The sequence below is a fragment of the Saccopteryx leptura genome, chromosome 5 (assembly GCF_036850995.1).
Source record: "Saccopteryx leptura isolate mSacLep1 chromosome 5, mSacLep1_pri_phased_curated, whole genome shotgun sequence".
Taxonomy (NCBI): Eukaryota; Metazoa; Chordata; class Mammalia; order Chiroptera; family Emballonuridae; genus Saccopteryx; species Saccopteryx leptura.
Window position 1 is genome coordinate 166,232,841 of NC_089507.1, and position 22,470 is coordinate 166,255,310.

Below are 22,470 nucleotides of genomic sequence, written 5' to 3' on the forward strand. Positions count from 1 at the left end.
TAGAACAGAGTCTGCCACTTCTAGAAAACGGAGTAAGGAGGGCCATGAAAGCCAGTCAGCAAAGTTAGGATCTGGTAGAGGAAGGAACCGCTCCATAAGTTCTGAAACCTTCATGAGAAGGCATCCGGTTTGGGAGTGGCTCAGAGAGGGGACCAAGAGGTGCGAGACATTCATGGCAGAGACACCAGTGAAGAGATGGTAATCCATGTCCGAGATGGAAAACATGGGGACAGTGGAAATAACGAGGAAAGGGAAAATGTAAGCAAGATTCAGGGAAGTATTAACAGGATTTAATGTAAGATAGGAGACGATGGAAAAGAGTCCAAGGTGCTAGAGAAGCTTTAAAGAAAGCCGACATTGTTGGTGGGGCTGGAAGTAAAAGGAAAGCGTACTGGTTGGATTTACAGGAGTCGGTAAGGAAGAAAATGAGTTTTCTTATTGAATACGTTGTGTTTGTAAGTGGTCAAGTGCAAGTGAATGGTGAGCATTTAAAAACGAGACCAGTGAGACTTGAGTGGAAGTTGACCTGCCCATCACTGCCTCCTTGATTTCCCCATCACTGCACCAAGTGGTGGCGGCGGTGGCAGACGCAGTAGTAATGGCTAGGCTGGTAGCACGCAACCTACACGCCAAACGTGGCTCTTAAACTCTTCACCCATGTAACTCATTTAGTGCTCACAGCACCCCTATGAATGTTAATTGTCTTTTACAAAAAGGCAGTTGAGACAGAAAGGTTAAGTGACTTGTCCAAGGTCATACATTTAGTATGTAGGCTCTAGAATGCACAGTCCTAATACCTTTTACCACCAGACCATTGAGCACCTGCTAGCATTGACCTGTGTGTTATGCTTTATATGAACTGAATTAGCCTTTAACTTCTAACTAGATTGTCACTGCCTAAGAAAGACAGTAATACAGAACTTCTTGTTTTTTTTGTTTTGTTTTTTTAGTTTATTATTTCATGCATTTAATACTTAAATAAGAACAATAAAAGAGGTATACAAAACTAGATTATGTTATAAAAAGTTTTAAAATATTAATGAAAAAATATTAAATTAAATAATACCTGACAAAAAGCAATAAAACTGTTTTTAAGATAATTCCAATAACAGCTTGTCACCCCCTGGTTGTTTGGCATCTTTTCTCTCTTTTTATTTATTTTTTTACATAAATAAATTTTTATTAATTTTAATGGGGTGACATCAATAAATCAGGGTACATATATTCAAAGAAAACATGTCCAGGTTATCTTGTCATTCAATTATGTTGCATACCCATCACCCAAAGTCAGATTGTCCTGTCACCTTCTATATAGTTTTCTTTGTGCCCCTCCCCCTCTCCTTCCTCCCCCTGCACCCCCCCCAACCACCACACTCTTGTCCATGTCTCTTAGTCTTGTTTTTATGTCCCACCAATGTATGGAATCATGCAGTTCTTGGTTTTTTCTGATTTACTTATTTCACTCCGTATAATGTTATCAAGATCCCACCATTTTGTTGTAAATGATCCGATGTCATCATTTCTTATGGCTGAGTAGTATACTGTAGTGTATATGTGCCACATCTTCTTTATCCAGTCTTCTATTTTATTTTTTTTTACAGTGATTAAAGCCTTTAAGCAAACTCTTGGCCAATACAGCAAGAATCCATAAAAGAGTAGTGTCCTTATCATGTTCACCAAGTCCAAGTTGGCACCAACACCATTCCAAATCCCTGCAAATGCAACCCAACCCCAGATCAGTCCATTAGGGGCTGTCACAAGGAGCAGGAGTCCAGGAAAAGTCCGCATGGCACTGGAATTGCTGTCACAATTCTATACTTTGCAGTTCACATCCAAGTTCCAGTGACCGCTGCTTCTAGCTGGTAATGATTCAGGTAGACTGGAAAAGCCATCTGCAGCATGTGTGGAGATGGAGCTTCTGTTCTCCTCTGCCTGGAGAGATGAGACCAGGATGCTTTTCCCTGGAGCTTTGTAACTGTGGCATGGTAAAGAGAACTTTGGGATATACTAAGCTGGGTGGCAAAGGTAAATTAATAATAGAAGTTAGCAAAAGGGGGAAAGAGAGCTCTAAATTTAGGAGTAGATCTCAGCCTGAAATATGAGTGGGGCATTGAGGTAGGAGGAATAAAGGAAACACTATATATATTAAAGCAGCAGCAAAAGGACTATCAACACCCACAACAGAGGTCTTCGAGGGAAGAATAAAAAACCTGACTATTCAGGCAAGACATAGTTAAGTGGCCCTTGTGCAAATAAGATCAGTTTACCTGCTTCTTGGAAAAAATACCCTAGGCTCTTCCACAGTGTCGTAGATGGGGCTGATGGCCCTGGGCACCTTCAGCCTTCAGTGGCAAACCCCAGCATTCTGGGCAAGGTTAGGTCATAGATGGCCGGAGCAGGGCTGAAAGAGACTGAACCCTCCCTTAGAGGAGCGAGGGGGAAGCCTACCTTCTAGTGTCCCTTTTTCCTCACAGCAAAGGCATGTAAGCCTGGCAGGCTTTAGCTCAATGACCTTCCTATTCACTATTGAAGCAGGACCCAGATGGCATCCTATGAGACCCCTTTGGGGTGTTGGAACCTTTAAGGGTGTATCCTAAAAGCTGGTAGTTCCCCTGATCTCTATTGGGCTTTTTCTGCCTCTTGGTACCTTAAAAGCCATGCTCAGAAGATCTCGCTGAGGGGTTTGAGGATCCCCATCCGCCTATATAAACCTTTTTCGTATATCTGGAGCTATTTGGAAAAAGACAAAACAGTGTTATTAGCTGGATCAAATAAAAGAAGGTATAAGTTTGCAGGAGAAAAAGATTTGACGTCTCCTGTTCATCAGCATTCAAAAGAAATTTAAAATTTTTTAAGTAACAAGCATGATATGGTAGACCCGTAAGAGTTCCAGGATATGACTGCCCCCTTTATAATTGACCTTAAAATATTTGCTGGTACACTTTAATAATACCTTGACTTTAAAGATTGTAAGAAATACCCATAATTCAAAAGTTTTGACAAAATACAGTAAATACTTTTGCTACATATGCAGGAGCATTGTCAGTTTAACTAGTTTAGGAAATCCAATAAGAAAAATGCGTACAGACAATGAGCTATAGCATGCTTTGCAGCCTCTCCTGTTCTGACAGAGGTTACTATAAATCTAGAATAGGTATCCACTATAAGGTGGACATAGGACTGTTTGCCAAATGAAGGTATATGAGTAACATCCATTTGCCAAAGTTGTCCTGGTAGGAGTCCTTGAGGTTTAACTCCAAATGAAGGGAGAGATTGTAGTATAGGACCCCTTGGACAGGATTTACCAATCTGCTGTGCTGCTTCCCAAGAAAGTTGAAACTGTTTACACAGGGCTGCAGCGTTCTGGTGATGAATAGTATGAGACTGAATTGCTCAATCTGTCATGGTTGCTCCAAATAATTTTCTTTTGGGTAGCTTGATCAACAAGGGCATTCCCTTGTGCTAAAGCTCCAGGGAGCAGGGAGTGAGCTCGAGCATGTCCTATAAAACATGGAGCTCTATGTTGACATACAAGTCTTTGAAGAAGGAGGAACTGCTAAAATAGTTCAGCAGTTGTCCCTAAGACAGCAGTCTTTATAGTAGAAACAAACATAAGTAAATATTTGCTGTCTGTATATAGATTAAAGGGGGAATATGGCAAATGCTGAAAAGCCATGATAATGGCATATAATTCTAGTCTTTGAGCTGATTTTAAGTTGACTGTTTCGGTATAAAGTCCATTGATTTGCAAAAGCGATTTGCCATTTAGTGGAAGTTTCCCAGAGCCATTGTTGTTGATCCTTTGAAAAAAGGAACAACAATAATTTTGAGGCTCAAAACCTATAAGCTGTAAAGGTCGCCTATGCCCCTTGATAATCCAGGAGGCGACAAGATCAAAATATGGAAGTGGCCACGACAATCAAAACAGCATGGTATTGGCAGAAAAATAGACACTCAGACCAATGGAACAGAATAGAAAGCCCAGAAATAAAACCACATATATATAGTTAAGTAATTTTTGATAAAGGGGCCAAAACATACAATGGAGAAAAGAAAGCCTCTTCAATAAATGGTGCTGGGAAAACTGGAAAGCCACATGCAAAAGAATGAAACTGGACTACAGTTTGTCCCCCTGTACTAAAATAGACTCAAAATGAATCAAAGATCTAAACATAAGACCTGAAACAATAAAGTACAAAGAAGAAGACATAGGTACTAAACTCATGGACCTGGGTTTTAAAGAGCATTTTATGAGTTTGACTCCAAAGGCAAAAGAAGTGAAGGCAAAAATTAATGAATGGGACTACATCAGACTAAGAAGTTTTTGCTCAGCAAGAGAAACTGATAACAAAATAAACAGAAAGCCAACTAAATGGGAAATGATATTTTTAAACAACAGCTCAGATAAGGGCCTAATATCCAAAATATACAAAGAACTCATAAAACTCAACAACAAACAAACAATCCAATAAAAAAATGGGAAGAGGACATGAACAGACACTTCTCCCAGGAAGAAATACAAATGGCCAACAGATATATGAAAAGATGCTCATCTTCTTTAGCTATCAGAGAAATGCAAATCAAAACGGCAATAAGATACCACCTCACACCTGTTAGATTAGCTATTATTAACAAGACAGGTAATAGCAAATGTTGGAGAGGCTGTGGAGAAAAAGGAACCCTCATACACTGTTGGTGGGAATGTAAAGTAGTACAACCATTATGGAAGAAAGTATGGTGGTTCCTCAAAAAACTGAAAATAGAACTACCTTATGACCCAGCAATCCCTCTACTGGGTATATACCCCCAAAACTCAGAAACATTGATACGTAAAGACACATGCAGCCCCATGTTTATTGCAGCATTGTTCACAGTGGCCAGGACATGGAAACAACCAAAAAGCCCGTCAATAGATGACTGGATAAAGAAGATGTGGCACATATACACTGTGGAATACTACTCAGCCATAAGAAATGATGACATCGGATCATTTACAGCAAAATGGTGGGATCTTGATAACATGATACGAAGTGAAATAAGTAAATCAGAAAAAACCAGGAACTGCATTATTCCATACGTAGATGGGACATAAAAGTGAGACTAAGAGACATTGATAAGAGTGTGGTGGTTACGGGGGGGAAGCGGGGAGAGGGAGAGGGAAAGGGGGAGGGGGAGGGGCACAAAGAAAACTAGATAGAAGGTGACAGAGGACAATCTGACTTTGGGTGATGGGTATGCAACATAATTGAATGACAATATAGCCTAGACATATTATCTTTGAATATATGTATCCTGATTTATTGATGTCGCCCCATTAAAAAAATAAAATTATTAAAAAATAAAAAATAAAACAAATATGGAAGTGTATTCCATGGGCTATTAAATGGTTCAGTGTGCCCAAGCTGTAGCTGCTCTTGTACCAATTGAGCAGCTGCCCTAAGTTTCTCCTGAGAAAGGGGCCATTGGTCTACCCATACAGGATTATCTGATTTCCAAGTAATTGGGTCTGCACAATGCATTATTGGGGTAGCAGGAGCTACCAAGGCCCCTATGCTAAATTTTGATATCCTAATCCACACCTTCTGGTATCGGTGCCACTTCTATGGGGATGAGAATTCCTTGCTGTTCTTTCCCTAGTCCCTTATTGGGCAAAAATCCCTGATCAAGCATCTGAATACTAACTATACCGTTAGGGCTGACAAGCAACGCTCCCGTATTTTTCAAAACATCTCTACCCCACAAATTAACTGGCCATCCAGGGAGCACATAAGGCTTTAAAAAATCCAGAATGACCTTTTTAATTTTCCCAATGTAAAAAACTAGAACTTTGTTGCGGGGATTTACTCTGCCGTATACCTTGTAATTCTGTGGCTGCTGCCCATGAGTGGGCCAGGAAGGAGGCCACTGTAGCTTAGCAATAACAGATATATCAGCTCCAGTATCTAAAAGTCCTTTAAATTTATGCCCATGTATTGTTAGTTCCATTTCAGGGTGTTCCTGACCTATTTTATTTAATCCAGTTGGCAAAATCAGGAGCCAAATCACCAATTTTCTTGGGGCCCCTTCTGCAGGATGTGGCCTGAGAAGCAGAATTAGCATCCTTATACTATTCTTCTAACTGCCTGAATTAGCTGTGAGATAAATTTTTTTTTTCTTGATTAATTTTAATGGGGTGACATTGATAAATCAGGGTACATATGTTCAGAGAAAACATTTCTAGGTTATTTTGACATTTGGTTATGCTGCATTCCCATCACCCAAAGTCCAATTGTCTTCCATCACCTTCTAACTGGTTTTCTTTGTGCCCCTCCCCTCCCCCAGCCCCCTCCCTCTCCTCCTCCCTACCCTGTAACCCCCAGACTCTTGTCCATGTCCCTGAGTCTCATTTTTATGTACCACCTATGTATGGAATCATATAGTTCTTGGTTTTTCTGATTTACTTATTTCGCTCAGTATAATGTTATCAAGGTCCGTCCATGTTGTTGTAAATGATCCAATGTCATCATTTCTTATGGCTGAGTAGTATTCCATAGTATATATGTACCAAAGCTTTTTAATCCACTTGTCCACTGAGGGACACTTGAGCTGTTTCCAGATCTTCGCTATTGTGAACAATGCTGCCGTAAACATGGGGGTGCATTTCTTCTTTTCAAACAGTGCTATGGTGTTCTTGGGATATATTCCTAACAGTGGTATAGCTGGGTCAAAAGGCAGTTCCATTTTTAATTTTTAAAGGAATCTCCATACTGTTTTCCACAGTGGCTGCACCAATCTGCATTCCCACCAGCAGTGCAGGAGGGTTCCCTTTTCTCCACATCCTCGCCAGCACTTATTCTGTGTTGTTTTGTTGATGAACGCCATTCTGACTGGTGTGAGGTGATATCTCATTGTGGTTTTAATTTGCATTTCTCTAATGATTAGTGATGTTGAGCATTTTTTCATATACCTATTGGCCATCTGTCCTCTTTGGAGAAGTGTCTATTCATTTCTGTTGCCCATTTTTGGATTGGATTGGTTTGTCTTCCTGGTATTAAGTTTTACAAGTTCTTTATAAATTTTGGTTATTAACCCCTTATCAGATGCACTGTCAGATATATTCTCCGATTGTGTAGTTTGTCTTTTTATTCTGTTCTTATTGTCTTTAGCTGTGCAGAAGCTTTTTAGTTTGATAAAGTCCCATTTGTTTATGCTGTCTTTTATTTCACTTGCCTGTGGAGACAAATCGGCAAATATATTGCTGCGAGAGATGTCAGAGAGCTTATTGCCTATGTTTTCTTCTAGGATGCTTATGGTTTTACGGCTTACATTTAAGTCCTTTATCCATTTTGAGTTTATTTTTGTGAATGGTGTAAGTTGGTGGTCTAGTTTCATTTTTTTGCAGGTAGCTGTCCAATTTTCCCAACACCATTTGTTGAAGAGGCTGTCTTTACTCCATTGTATGCTCTTACCTCCTTTGTTAAATATCAGTTGTCCATAAAAGTGTGAGTTTATTTCTAGGTTCTCAGTTCTGTTCCATTGATCTATATGCCTGTTCTTATGCCAGTACCCGTCTGTTTTGAGTACAATGGCCTTATAATATAACTTGAAATCCGGAAGTGTGATACCTCCCACTTTATTCTTCCTTTTCAAGATTGCTGAGGCTATTCTTGTTCTCTTTTGGTTCCATATAAATTTTTGGAATATGTGTTCTATATCTTTGAAGTAAGTCATTGGTATTTTAATTGATATTGCATTGAATTTATAAATTACTTTGAGTAATATAGACATTTTAATGATGTTTATTCTTCCTAACCATGAGCACGGTATATGCTTCCACTTGTTTGTATCTTCCCTGATTTCTTTTATCAATGTTTTATAATTTTCTGAGTACAAGTCTTTAATCTCCCTGTTTAAATTTATTCCTAGGTACTTTATTTTTTTTTTATTGCAATGGTAAAGGGGATTGATTCTTTAATTTCTCTTTCTGACAGTTCATTGTTAGTGTATAAAAATGCGTCTGATTTCTGAGTATTAATTTTATATCCTGCCACCTTGCTGACTTCATTTATCAAGTCTAGTAGTTTTTTGACTGCGACTTTAGGGTTTTCTATATACAATATCATATCATCTGCAAATAATGATAGTTTTACTTCTTCTTTTCCAATTTGGATGCCTTTTATTTCTTTTTCTTGTCTGATTGCTGTGGGTAGGACTTCCAGAACTATGTTGAATAAGAGTGGTGAAAGGCCCCCTTGTTCCTGATCTTAAGGGGATTGCTTTTAACTTTTCCCATTGAGTATGATGTTGGCTGTGGGTTTGTCATAGATGGCCTTTATCATGTTGAGGTATGTTCCCCGTATTCCCACTTTGCTGGGAGTTTTGATCATGAATGGGTGCTGGATTTTATCAAATGCTTTTCTGCATCTATTGAAATTATCATGTGGTTTTTGTCCTTCCTTTTGTTTATGTGATGAATCACATTGATTGATTTGCAAATATTGTACCAGCCTTGCCTCCCAAGAATAAATCCCACTTGATCCTGGTGTATGACTTTTTTCATATATTGCTGGATCTGGTTTGCTAATTTTTTGTTGAGGATTTTAGCATCTAAATTCATCAGGGATATTGGCCTATAATTTTCTTTCTTTGTGTTGTCTTTGCCTGGTTTTGGAATCAGAATTATGCTCGCCTCATAAAAGGAGCTTGGAAGTCTTCCTTCCTCTTGAATTTTTTGAAATAGCTTGAGAAGGGTAGGAGTTAGTTCTTCTTTGAATATTTGGTAGAATTCACTTGTGAAGCCATCAGGCCCAGGACTTTTCTTTTTTGGGAGTTTTTTGATAACTGTTTCTATCTCATTTGTTGTAATTGGTCTGTTTAGGTTTTCTGATTCTTCCAGATTAATTTTTGGAAGATTATATGTTTCAAGGAATTTGTCCATTTCATCTAGGTTTTCTAGTTTTTTGGCGTACAGTTCTTCATAGTATTTTCTTACAATATTTTGTATTTCTGTTGTGTCAGTTGTTATTTCTCCACTCTCATTTCTAATTTTATTTATTTGAGTCCTCTTTCTTTTTTTCTTGATGAGTCTGGTTAAAGGTTCATCGATCTTGTTTACCTTTTCAAAGAACCAGCTCCTGGTTTCATTGATCCTCTGTATTGTTTCTTTAGCCTCTATGTCATTTATTTCTGCTCTGATCTTTATTATTTCCTTCCTTCTACTAGCTCTGCACTTTACTTGCTGTTCTTTTTCTAGTTCTTTTAGATGTGGGGTCAAGTTGTTTATTTGAGCTTTTCCTAGCTTCTTGAGGTAGGCCTGTAATGCTATGAACTTCACTCTCAGGACTGCTTTTGCTGTATCCCATAAATTTTGAGTTGATGTATGCTCGTTATCATTTATTTCTAGGAATTTTAAAATTTCTTCTTTGATCTCATTGTTTACCCATTCGTTATTTAATAACAAGCTATTTAGTTTCCAAGTGTTTGAGTATTTTTCAGTTTTTATGTTGTGGTTGATTTCTAGTCATGTCATTGTGATCAGAGAAAGTGCTTGATATGATTTCAGTCTTCTTAAATTTGTTGAGAACACTTTTGTGCCCTAACATGTGGTCTATTCTAGAGAATGTACCATGAACACTTGAAAAGAATGTATAGTCTGCTGTTTTAGGGTGAAAGGTTCTGAAGATATCTATTAAATCGAGTTGATCTAGTATGTCCTTTAAGTCTGCTGTTTCTTTGTTAATTTTTTTTCTTGAGGATCTATCTAGTGATGTTAGTGGGGTATTGAAATCCCCTACTATTATAGTATTGCTGTTGATCTCACCCTTTAAATCCATCAAAGTTTGCTTTATATATTTAGGTGCTCCTATATTAGGTGCATAGATATTTATAAGGGTTATATCTTCCTGTTGGATTGCTCCCTTTATCATTATGTAGTGACCTTCTTTATCTCTAACTATAGTCTTTGTTTTAAAGTCCATTTTTTCTGATAAAAGTATTGTTACCCCAGCTTTTTTTTCATTTCCATTTATGTAAAATATTTTTTTTTCCATCCTTTTATCTTCATCTATGTGCATCTTTTGTTTTAAGGTGTGTCTCTTGTAGACAGCATATGTGTGGGTCTTGTTTTCTTATCCACGCAGCTACCCTATGTCTTTTGATTGGATCATTTAATCCATTTACATTTAAGGTTATTATTGATATGTAATTGTTTAGTGCCATTTTATTCTTTAAAACTGTATTCCTCTTTTGCTATATTCTTTTTCTCCTTTGATCTGTTTACAACAGGCCCCTTAGCATTTCTTGCAGCCTTGGTTTGGTTGTAGTGAATTGGTTGAGGTTTTTTTTTTGTCTGGAAAGCTTTTTATTTCTCCTTCAATTTTAAATGATAGCCTTGCTGGATAAAGTAGTCTTGGTTGTAGGCTCTTGTTCTGCATTACTTTGAATATTTCTTGCCATTCCCTTCTGGCCTCAAGTGTTTCTGTTGAGAATTTGGAAGTCATCCTTGGGGGCTCCTTTGTAGGTGATAGTCTTTTTTTCTCTAGCAGCTTTTAATATTTTCTCTTTATCACTTAGCTTTGGTATTTTAATTATGATGTATCTTGGTGTTGATTTCTTTGGGTTTCTCTTTAATGGAGTTCTCTGTGGTTCTTGAACATGTGAGATATTTTCCTGCCTTAATTGAGGGAAGTTTTCAGCTATGATATGCTTGAACACAGTCTCTATCCCTTGTTCTTTCTCTTCTTCTTCAGGAACCCCTATGATGTGAATGTTATTTTTCTTCATGTCACAGAGCTCTCTTAGAGTTTCCTCAGACTTTTTGAGTCTCTTTTCTTTTTTCTGCTCTGCTTCTGTGCTTTTATTTATCTTGTCCTCTAACTCGCTGATTCGATTCTCAGCTTCATCCATCCTCCTTTCAATTCCTTCCATTGTGTTCTTCATTTCTGATATTGTATTTGTCATTTCTGACTGATTCTTTTTTATTATTTCAATGTCCTTTAAACTCTGCATCTGGTAATTTGGTTATATCTGATTGATTCAGGTCCTTTTCTGGGGATTTCTCTTGATTCATTTATGTTGCATTTCTCTGCCTTCTCATTTTCTCTGTGTAATGGAAGGTTTTGGCCACTGGAGTCCACTGGGTGTGGCCTCTGTTCCCTAGGTATGGTCTGTCTGCAGGCCTGCCACCCCCTCTGCTGTTCCTGCCTAGGGTGTTTGGGTATGGGTGTTGCCAGTGCCTACCCACTGGGGCTGTTGCTATGGTTTCTGCCTCTTCTTCACGGGAGTGGCTGTGATCATGAGCTCAGGTGTACAAACCTTGGTGGCCTTGGCCTTTGCCCTGTCCCCATGGGTGGTGTTATGCTTGGCCCTGAGGTTAGTGGCGAGCACCTTTGCTCAGCTGCGGGTCTCTGCCTGTTTTCGGGCTTTCGCCCCACCCTTGCAGGAGGAGCCCGCTCATGGGACGGCTGCAAGCCTTGGCTCCACAGGCCAGGCGGGACTGCGTGCCCACACTCAGTAGCGGGACTCTGCCTGTTCTGGGCTTTCGTGTCCATCCCCGCGGGAGGAACCGGCTCCCAAGTCAGGCCACATGCCTCGGTTACATGGGCAGGGCAGGGCTGTGCTCCTGCACCCTTGCTCAAGGACTGGTCTCCACCCCTTCCAGGTTTCTGCCCTTCTCCCGCAGGCTGGATTACAGGCTGCCCACAGCTGGGCTTGACCATTTTTGCATGCCCCCTCCTCTCCAGCCAGGCAAGACTGAGCTCACACCTGGGCCCAGTGGTGGCCAGCCGGCTTCCGCCCTTGCCGACAGAACCACGCTTCCGCATCCCATTGCCGCCCGCCCTCCGGCGAACCCTCAGCCGTGTGGGGTGCGGGTGCTGCAGCTCAGACCCTAACACTCACTACTGTTGCCCTGAAAACTCCCTCCTTCTAAGAGACTCTGCTCTGAGTTCCACGGGAGAGCTTGTTTGGCTCCTCTCCTGCTTCCCTTTGCTGGTATTGCTGTTTCCAGGGGAAATATTCACTTCAGATTTGGGGAGTGACTCGTCCCAGGGGTTAGGGTGGCTGTCTCCCAAAATGTTTCTCCCTGTGCCTCCTAGATTACACCCTCTTCCTGTTACTCCAGTCCTCTCCTCTCTTCCCATCCCCCGGAGCCCCAGGTGAGTGGTTGTGAGAGAGGTGTTCTGCGTGGTCCCTTGAAGAAGAATCCTGGGTCTGAGAAATCAGTCTCTTTCTCACAAAAAAGTATCCTGGCTTGTTTCCAGCTAAATACTGTCCATACTCCTCTTCTAGGCTCTGGGGCTGCAGGCTTGGGCTTTGTTCCTGGGGCTCAGGACCCTCCCCTCTCTGCTAAACTCACTTCCCACCACGCGAGTCTCTCCCGGCTGCCGTTTGATCCAGGGAGCTGGGCAGCCCTCTCCGCATTTCCGCTTTTCCTACCAGTCTCGGTGTGGCTTCTTCAGTGTTCTTTGGTTGAAGAGTCCTGTTAGTTTAGTCCAAAGTTAGTTTTTCCAGATGATAGTTCTTAAAATTATTTTGTAATCCACTTTGGTTCTGGGAGGTGGATGTTGGAACGTCCGCCTACTCCAGTGCCATCTTGTCTTCCCAGAACTTCTTGTTTCTATGGAACTAGAGCATTTTTTAAAAAAGAACAGCTCAAGGTATTGTTACACATAATGCCCTGGAAACTGGTGCCTCTTTCTAGAAAGCAATTGGGCACTAAGTGTCCGGGGCTATCAAAATGTTTTCTAACGATTCACCTCAGAATCTTTTACCTGGTTATTTAGTCTCAGAAAATAGTCTGGAAGGGAGAAAAAGTGTTTGCATGAGAATTTTAATTGCTGCACTTCTATTAATTAAACCAAAAAATTAGAAACCTAAATGACCACTGGTAGGGGGGAGTGTTGATGTAAATTATATCACATTAATGCATTCAATATAAAATAGGTAGGTATGAGAACAAAAGCTAGAAGGAAACATGGGAATGCCAACACATTGATTAGAGCCCCAGGGTTATTTAATAAAGGACTTAGGGTTACAGGTAACTAAGAGCTACCTACTCTTTTTCTTAACTCTAACACACCATTTTCAGGAGATAAGTATTCTCATCGTAATGACACTTCAAACTCATATTACACTATTTGAAAAGGCATTAAATTAAATGCAGCATGCAAATAACAACCAGCATTGTTTTAAAGTCTTGCCTTGATTTTAAAAAATACTTTGACCTTGATGATGAACATTAAAAACACTTCTGTTCAGTATTGCCAAAAAGCTGTGTCAAAGTCCTGGAAAAATACTAGCCTGAGAGGAGAAAGGACCAGTTACACTGCTTAACGAAGTGCCCTGGCGGGCAGCCAGAGCCACGTGAGACAAGCAGCCTCATCTAGTAGCTGACGAGTTGGTCCTGGTCACAGGAGGGCTCATCTGATCTTGGCACACACTGTCCCTCAGAGGCAGGTAGGCCAGCCACGGTCACCTTCATTGCATAGGCAGAAGTGCTGACAGTAAATGACTACTTGTGTCAGTAGATGAGATAGATAGCTGGGACACAGTGACACCATCCCCTGGAAGTAAACCGAGGGGGTGGCCCAAAGTAGTTGAGTTCATAAATTCTAGTAAAGGGACTGTTTTCCACACGTGTAATGTAGCAGTGATGATAACACGGAGTGACCAGTGTAGAATTTCTCAGTCATAAAGGTGGTAAATGAATGTTTAGAATGGGCTGGAGAGAGAGGCAGACCTTGAACTGGGAAGTGGTTCGCACAAATGGACATTTCAGACCTCAGGAGCATGGGGGTGCGTGCGCAGCGAGTCACTCTGGCGGACACCGAGAGGGGGACACTGAAGGTGGATACACGGCAGCCGGCCAGGGTAAGGACAGGCAGCAATGAAGACCCAAGTCTGAGTAGTGTTGTGGGGGGAGAAGGTGGTGAATTTTGAACTCTTTGTACTCCAACATTTTAATATATTTTGGCTTTTTATGGAGATAATAATAGTATTAATACTTTCATGTTATCAGGACGTGTCATTAAAAAGAAAATTTTGTTTGTATATCCATTCACTAGACCACTTAGTGTATTAAAAATCCTAATTATTTCTGGATTACTGACTATAAAACCATTTTTTTTCCAGGATTACATTCCATCACAACAAGATATCCTGCTTGCTAGAAGACCCACCAAAGGCATTCATGAGTACGACTTTGAAATTAAAAATGTTCCTTTCAAAATGGTTGATGTAGGTGGTCAGAGATCAGAAAGAAAACGTTGGTTTGAATGCTTCGACAGTGTGACATCAATACTTTTCCTTGTTTCCTCAAGTGAATTTGATCAGGTGCTTATGGAAGACCGACTGACCAATCGCCTTACAGAATCTCTGAACATTTTTGAAACAATCGTTAACAACCGGGTTTTCAGCAATGTCTCCATAATTCTCTTCTTAAACAAGACAGATTTGCTTGAGGAGAAAGTGCAAATTGTAAGCATCAAAGACTATTTCTTAGAATTTGAAGGGGATCCCCACTGCTTAAGAGACGTCCAAAAATTCCTGGTGGAATGTTTCCGTAACAAACGCCGGGACCAGCAGCAGAAGCCCCTGTACCACCATTTCACCACCGCCATCAACACGGAGAACATCCGCCTGGTGTTCCGCGACGTGAAGGACACGATTCTTCATGACAACCTCAAGCAGCTTATGCTACAGTGATGTACAAAAGACTTGCTGTTTCAGTACCTTTTTGTCTTTTTGATTGTTTTGTTTTGTTTTTTAAAATAGTTTACAACAGAAATTAGAAAAATCTTGACTCTGTGTTTAAGTTCTTGGAAATATTAGTCCTGCGGACTTTGGTTTGTGGCTGAAAGCTGTAGCGTAACACCGCCAGCACCTGCTGACGTGCGGGCTTTGGTCTGTTTCACCACACCTTCCATTAGAGTTGTCACTTCCTGCCAGACCTCAGACGAGGTACAGTCCGGGCTTGACATTCTCCCACTGTTCAAACTGAACTCTCCTGTAGTGCCAAGTGTATAAGGTGACCTTAAGTATTTGTAGGTATGAGGTTAAGAATAATCCGTTCTAAAATAAGTAAGAGACCTTTTGTCTGACTGACCCATAGCAGTGACACTTGTGACTAGCTTTACAGTGACCTATTTTGAAATGGCCATTGGGAAAAATGTTGATCTTAGGAATGACATTTTATAGATTTACACAGATTTAGCCATCATGTATTTTTAATTACTTACATACACAACAGTTCTTTTGTTTTTCAGTTTCTGTGGTTTCTAAAGGTAATGTTTCTAGTGTTTTAAAGTTTACATAAGGATTTTTGGTTTGATGCTTATTAAAGTTCCCAAATGGTACAGGGGAGCAAAAGGCAGGCAAGTGCCACATATGGTGTTTTGATCAAAGTTATGAGTGAAATATAACTTACCCCTTTCATTTTTAATACCATGTAATAAAAGTGCCGGATGTGAAACATTTGGCTTTAGTAATATCTAAAAACTGCAAGCAACTTGATAACAGAACTTGCTAAATAAACATGCCCGTTTCAGAATGTTAGTGTGTTTTACTCGCAGACTTTTAAATCCTGTCTCAGTTGATGGGGCCTTACTATGGAAATCAGTTGTACCTTCACAGACATCTTTCCTCTCCTGTTTGTCCCCATCAGCTGAGGACGTGGCATTTATAGGATTTCTTTTGTTCAATTGGAACTCACCAACAGCAGTATTTTTGTGTCAAACTATTCAAGAAGGTATCGCAGATTCCTATTCATTCTTGATGTGTTGCTTAAAAAGCACTGTATGTGCATGCTTGTAGCATTATTGTTTATGGAACTCCAGCTTTATTGAGGTACATTTTGAATTTTTTAAGGATACTCACACCAAAATGTGATTGCATTTGATCTCCCTTCATCATTTACCAAATTAAAACATACAGATGAGGTAGCTTTGTGATTACACACGCATCCGCCGTGAGCTCTTTAGAATGACTGGTTTGCAGTACTGAAAATGCCTGCAGGTTGTGTGCTGTGGTAGAACTGGATTAGAGACGCAGACATACGAGGCTGGGGACAGTTTGGAAAGTCTGGCAACTTTTCTCCTTTTTCTAAAAATTGTGATTAAGACTGTGATATCTGTTACTTTACTGTATAGCTGACCAGGTTCTCAGGTATTTTCTTGTCTAGAAAGTTCTTGAAAGATGGGTCAACATTATGGATCACCCACCCGTTCCAAGACAACGGCTCTTCGTCTGTCTTGCTATCCTAGTGTGAGACTAGGGCTTTTCAGTGAGCTACCCAGGGACTGCCCTTCGTGGGCCTGACTTTCCTCGCATTTGAAGTTCCACCCACCATCATGAATGATATCTATAGTCACTTCCCATATTTTCATGCTTTGGGGGTACAGGACCTCCAGACTGCTGTCCACACAGTTCCCCATCCAGCTCTTGCCAAAAGAACATTTTAAGTTCACAGAGTTAGAATAATTTCAGTGCTAGTGAATATCTGAATACATGCACGGGACCATTTGGACTTTGTGGTGGAGAGTCTATGTGTAAATTTAGCAAATAGTTTTATGGAATGGCCAAACCATTAACTCTAGCAAACACTGAGATAAGTTCCCTGTGCAGAGAGGAAACTTAGTCTATTTATGTTATATTTAAGATTTGTGATGTGAACCATAAGTAAGTATTGCCTGACAAAGCAGAAATTACCACAGTTCCCTATGTTGACTACCACCAAGAAATGTTAAACATCAAATAGATATGGTATCATTTTGGGCATTTGTGATTTTCTTTCCTCATGTGTGATGTCTCAGACTCAATGTTCTTTTATAGTAAAATCTAGAATATAGTTTTAGGCAATAAATTACATTATTTGATGGCAGTCTTGTTTAGACATTCAGTAGAACTGTGAAGTTCAATCTGAATACTTAAGTCCAGTGTTTTGCAACTGCTGGCCAGTGGACCAGTCTACCAGAATTCCGTGCCAGTGTGCAAAAGGGTCAACCACCCTGATACTGTGTGAAGATCATAGACCCAATGACCTTAGTCAAATTCGCTTATGCTCAGGGTGATTTCTGCCTTAGCAGTCCCCCAAATAATTCTATTTTCACCGGTTCCCAAGTGTAAAAAGGTTGAAAACCACTGCAGTCCACACTTTTTTATATACTGTATTCTTAAACCATTTGAATGAGTGGTTATACCTATATCATGAAAACCAATCCTTTTGAAATACCACTATATGAAGAGGGAAGTGAAATTTAGTGAACAAAATTGAAAGGGTGCTTGTAGTTTTTGCTATGCCAATTTACTCCTATTCTCTAAAAAAAGGTAAATGGAAATTTCTTTGATGTGTTAGATTTTCTAATTCTTTATTATTTTCATTTGGAATAAGATGTGCCTAATTCTCTTAAATTCTATTCTTAAATCTGAATGTCTTCTTGTTTAATTCTTAAGAAATGCCACAATAGTGTCTTTGTTGACCTTGAAGAAATTTGTAGTATACAGAGTTGCCTTATAAATCAGCAAACACCACAAACTTGGGTCTTGATTTTTATATAGGAAAAAGATTTTATCAAAAGTTTCCAGAAGATCCAAATAATTCAAGGAGTGCCTCTGCCACTTAAATATTATTTTTAATAACTTGAATTGTTGCTTCCTGCCAAATACTGTATTAAGTTCCCATCTTCATTTCGGCCTCACTGTCCGGAAAGGGCACTTGATGGCTAGAGAGTAACCGCAACCCAAGAAGGCAACGTGAAGAAAGGCCATGCGTTTTGTTTTGTTTTCTTTGAAGTTTCACTGACGTGTGTTGTACAAAGTGGGGATCCTCTGCTGAATCAATTCAGGTTGTTTAGGGAAATCCTTGTTCAGTTGGTAGCAGTGATTGTTTTAAAGTAGAACAAAGTAAGATGACCTGAATACCAGAAATGATTAGAAGTATATAGATTTGACAGAAATCGTGTGCCCTTTAGTTTTCTGTAAGAAGGAATGAGTAAATTTTAACTGCCAATGTATACCCAAATACTTGTATTTATGCTTTTTATAAAATGTATTTTCAGCATTAGTACACATATCCAATTATGCCTTATTTATATGAAGAATTAAAGCTACAGAGTCATGTTCTAAAACTCAAATCACTGAGAAGTCCTCAAATTGGTACTTTCATTATATAATGATACATTTAGACAAAACCCCAAATCAAACCATTTGAAACACGAGTCTCCATTGCAATGTAGCAATGTTATTTCTATATATGTAATAGAAGGCCGATTATCAGTGTTAACTTGTTTGAATCCATGAAATCATGCCTGTAAAGCTCAAACATTTGTAACAAACTCCCTAATAAATCTAGAGAAAGTCACTCTGTCACCTTTTCATTTCTTTTAGTTTTATTTGAGGAATCAGGACAGAAATTTTGCATGTCTTTTTCAGTTGGAGATCTGACTTAGTGCTGGGTCACTTTCTCCCATTGTTATCAACAGGTTCAGTTCCATTAGTCACAGATGATCTGGTTATGTGTTGTGCTGCTTAACTAGCAGTATTGATTTATTATTTATGAGGAAGGGAGGGATTGAATGTGAGTGGGTGTGTATGTTTCCACGTTCCAAATAAAGTAGATGATATAGTACATATCCATTTTATGGTACGAGGCTAGGGCTTAAGAAATTCATACTAGAAATTGGAGTCTAAGTCTAAACCTGAACATTTTAAACAAGTTGGACTATGTGGCTTTTTTGAGTACCAACAAGTTGATATTAGCTCAGGCTTATAAGTGATTATTAACATCTAATGTACAGTGTTTGTACTGCTAACATTCTTAACATCTGTACTTGAATGTATAGTTAGCATTTAAATAAATATGCTCATTCTTGTGTCATCCAGGTTTAACCATCTGATTTCAAATGCCAAAGCTTATACAGGTCAAAAAGTGTTAATGATAGGGCAGTATTTTCTGAGTTGATAAAAGACGTTTTGCGACCTATTCGAAGTACTGATGCATAAATTTTTAGTTAGTGAATGTCATGACAAATGCCTGATACCTGATTTGGGTTATATTTCTTGCAACAGTAAGTGATGTATTTATCCTCAATCATTTTTTTTGATGGTACCGAGGGGGAAGAGGAGAGGGCCCAATAAGGGTTAATTCTTAGAAAGTATATGTAACAATGCAACAGACTATACTGTTCACTTTTCTTTACCTCTTATTTGAAAGCGAAAGTGGAAAATGTTGTCATTGGCTTTTCTATACTGGGGGGAGAGTTTATTTACCACAAGGAGCCTTATCAAAAACTATATTTTGTAACAACTTCATAGATACTGTACCTAGCAAAATATGCTTTGTATTAGCTCTGTATAAAAGTATTTGTGGTGTAGGATGATTTTTTTATACATGTATCTTTTTATAACTTTCCAGGAACTAAGCACATTATTTGATATTGTAAATTATTTTCTGTCAGTGCTTTAGTTCAGGATGGGCAATAAATTATTTCTAAAGGAGGTCTGAAAGTAGAAGGAACAGTTTGGTTTTATAAAATGAGTTTGCTAGTTCATTAAAGCTTTTTACTTTTGTACATATTTTGCAAAATTTTTGCCTCTTGCTATTAATATTTGCTTTGTAAAGATTACTGACATTTAATAAACATTTATAATCTATTTCATACTATGATGTTATTTAAACTGCTAAATGTAAAATGTGAAGCAGGCGCTTAGTTTAAAATTGTAAAGTGAAGATTTCATCTAGTGACTAAAGCCTAGAAATCTCTAGTTTAGCAGATCTCCCAACAATACTTTGCCTTACTATTATTACTCGATAAACTTGTTCTTACTAAGGATGGAGATGTGGACTCCATTCAAGGAAGTTCCCAGACAATACATTTTGACGTGGAAATGGGGAAAGAGGAAACCCTCATTTTCCTCTGCCCCTCTTAAAATTGCTTTAATTATACTAGAGCAGGGGTCCCCAAACTACGGCCCCCTGAGGCCATTTATCTGACCCACGCGCACTTCCAGAAGGGGCACCTCTTTCATTGGTGGTCAGTGAGAGGAGCATAGTTCCCATTGAAATACTGGTCAGTTTGTTGATTTAAATTTACTTGTTCTTTATTTTAAATATTGTATTCCTGTTTTGTTTTTTTACTTTAAAATAAGATATGTGCAGTGTGCATAGGGATTTGTTCATAGTTTTTTTTATAGTCTGGCCCTCCAATGGTCTGAGGGACAGTGAACTGGCCCCCTGTGTAGAAAGTTTGGGGACTCCTGCACTAGAGTATTTCTGAACTCCTCATTTGTCCACCTACAGGAATAATGCTGTTATGTCTATTGCACTTGAAATGGTGTTTGAAAACAACCATTCCCACTCATTTTGTTTCAATAAATTTTATTTTAGATGATTTACAGAAATTTTGCAAAGAGGCTAGAACTCCCCTTGCATTTGTGTGGTACAATGGTCGTAATTAATGAATCCACATCGATACCTTAATGTTAACTAAAGCCCGTACTTTATTCTGTCTTGCCCTAATGTCCCTTTCTGTTCCAGAATCCATCCATCCAGCAGAGCTTCATTTAGATATGTCTCCAAGCTCCTCCTGGCTAGTGCAGTTCTCAGAATTCCCTCGTTTGGATGACCTTGGCAATTTTAAGGAAGAGGAATACTGATCAGGTACAGGCGTATCTTTATTGCGCTCACAGATGTTGAATTTCTTTTTACAAATTAAAGGCAGGACCCTCCACCAGCAAGATTGCCACTGGCTTTCCTGTGGAGGTCCAGAGCTGCACCCACCAACTCCCTGAGGTACACCTTCTTTTCTAGAGGATCCTCGTGTCGGGGTCTGGCGAGGGTTTTCTCACCATTAGACTGAGTTGTGTGTTGGGGGACCACAGAGGTAAGGTACCATTGTCATCAGATCCTGTCGGGCACACAACTTCATCTTTCCCCTTTACAACTTAGCTAAATTAGAAGGTGTTGCATAAATGTTGGCATGTTTATAACTTTTTCTTAGGTGGCATTTGTTGAAAGCTGAACAGGTATGTACTTTTCTTCCCCAAAGCAGAACGAAGGATGTAAAGCCAGTATACAAGGCCACCATCACAGCTGCCAGGCCCATGCAGGTTCGCATTGGATTCGGACAATCGGTAAAGAAACAATGGAGCCAAAAACTGGTGGGCCATCATTTTTAATCCTAGCTTGCACCTGGCGGGCAAGTAAAACACACACTGGGCTCCAAAACCCACTCATTCAGTGCTCACAAAGCTACTGACTTACCCAAATTTCCTAGAATCAGGTTTCTAGCTCACCAGACTTATTCACCTATGTTCCCCATCTCCTTCCTTCTCCCTGCACAAACTGGCTTTTCCTTCAGCACTCTGCCATCTTGGCTGCTTCTCCAGGCCTCCACCACGTGGCCTTTCTCTGCTCTCTAATCCTAATCTCAGAAACCAAGAGTGCAAGCTCCAGGTCTGTCCCACTCTATAGTGTAGAAATCAAACCCTTTAATCCAATATACAAAATAGGGGAGACACTAATACAAAGTCACTTATCTGGGGCGTGATGGGATTGCACCACCCCACATTAAAAAGGCTAAGTCCTAAAACCAAGCCCCAGGCTACAAGGATCCTGCCTGTCCACAGCCCGCCCCCAACACACATTAATATCACCTGGGCGATGGGCTTCCATGTGGGCAATGCCATCTTTAACAAAGTGAGCATAATATATTTTATCTGCCCAACAAAGGGCCTCTCCCCCACAATGGGAACTACAAAGCAGGTGTGAATACATGTTGGGTGGCAATGGCTGTACTCCAGGCTGGTTGGCCCCAGGCCTTTATGGCAAATAAAAATTCTGTTCCAAGGTCTCACCACTTTTCTCAAACTTGTGGAGTATCTGAAACACAGTAGTGTAGTTGGAGTGAGAGCATCTGTGAAATCAGCAACTATTTCACAAGTGTCTCCTTTTCAAGTCCATCGAGACGAAAGGCTCAAACAAGTATTCCATACAAACTAACTATTCAAGGCATCTGTGCGCGGTGTCTTGGCTAGCCACAAGAGTACTGCGGGAAGTGTGTCCACAGTGAGTATTTGTACTGGGCGGGGGAGTGTGTTGGTTTTTCTTCTCCCCATGAAGGTGCATGGTGGAAAATCAGGAACAAAGTGTATTAAAAGTTGGTCATTCTTTTGTAATGAACTGTACTGCAGCTTTAGACTTAGGCTTGATGCCAAGTGTTGAGGAGAGGGAACAAGCTTATAAGATGAAGCTGAAGGCCAACGCTGCCGGCCTTGGGAGAGAAGTGTTATAGGGTGTATTCTGTGTTTCATTTTTATGCTACATGGAAGATCCCAGTTCTTGTCAACTTTGTGGGATTTAACTAATGTTTCATCGAAACTTGATCTTGGGGAAAAAAAGAACATCACAGCTCCCATGGCTCAGCAATATTGATGAAATTACATATAAATGCTAAATTTTGTACTGGTGTAGCAAGTTACAGGTTGGGGGAAATTACT

The 22,470-nt window shown here is 39.7% G+C and overlaps 1 protein-coding gene across 1 annotated transcript in view; it reads left to right on the forward strand.

Moving 5' to 3' along the window:
* Window positions 1-18,334, forward strand: part of GNA13 (G protein subunit alpha 13) — a 43,153-nt gene extending 24,819 nt beyond the window's left edge. Inside the window, exon 4 of the mRNA XM_066386641.1 lies at window positions 14,110-18,334. Coding sequence (XP_066242738.1) covers window positions 14,110-14,682 — 573 coding nt within the window. The 3' untranslated portion in view covers window positions 14,683-18,334. The remainder of the gene's footprint in view (window positions 1-14,109) is intronic.
* Window positions 18,335-22,470: the final 4,136 nt, after the last annotated feature.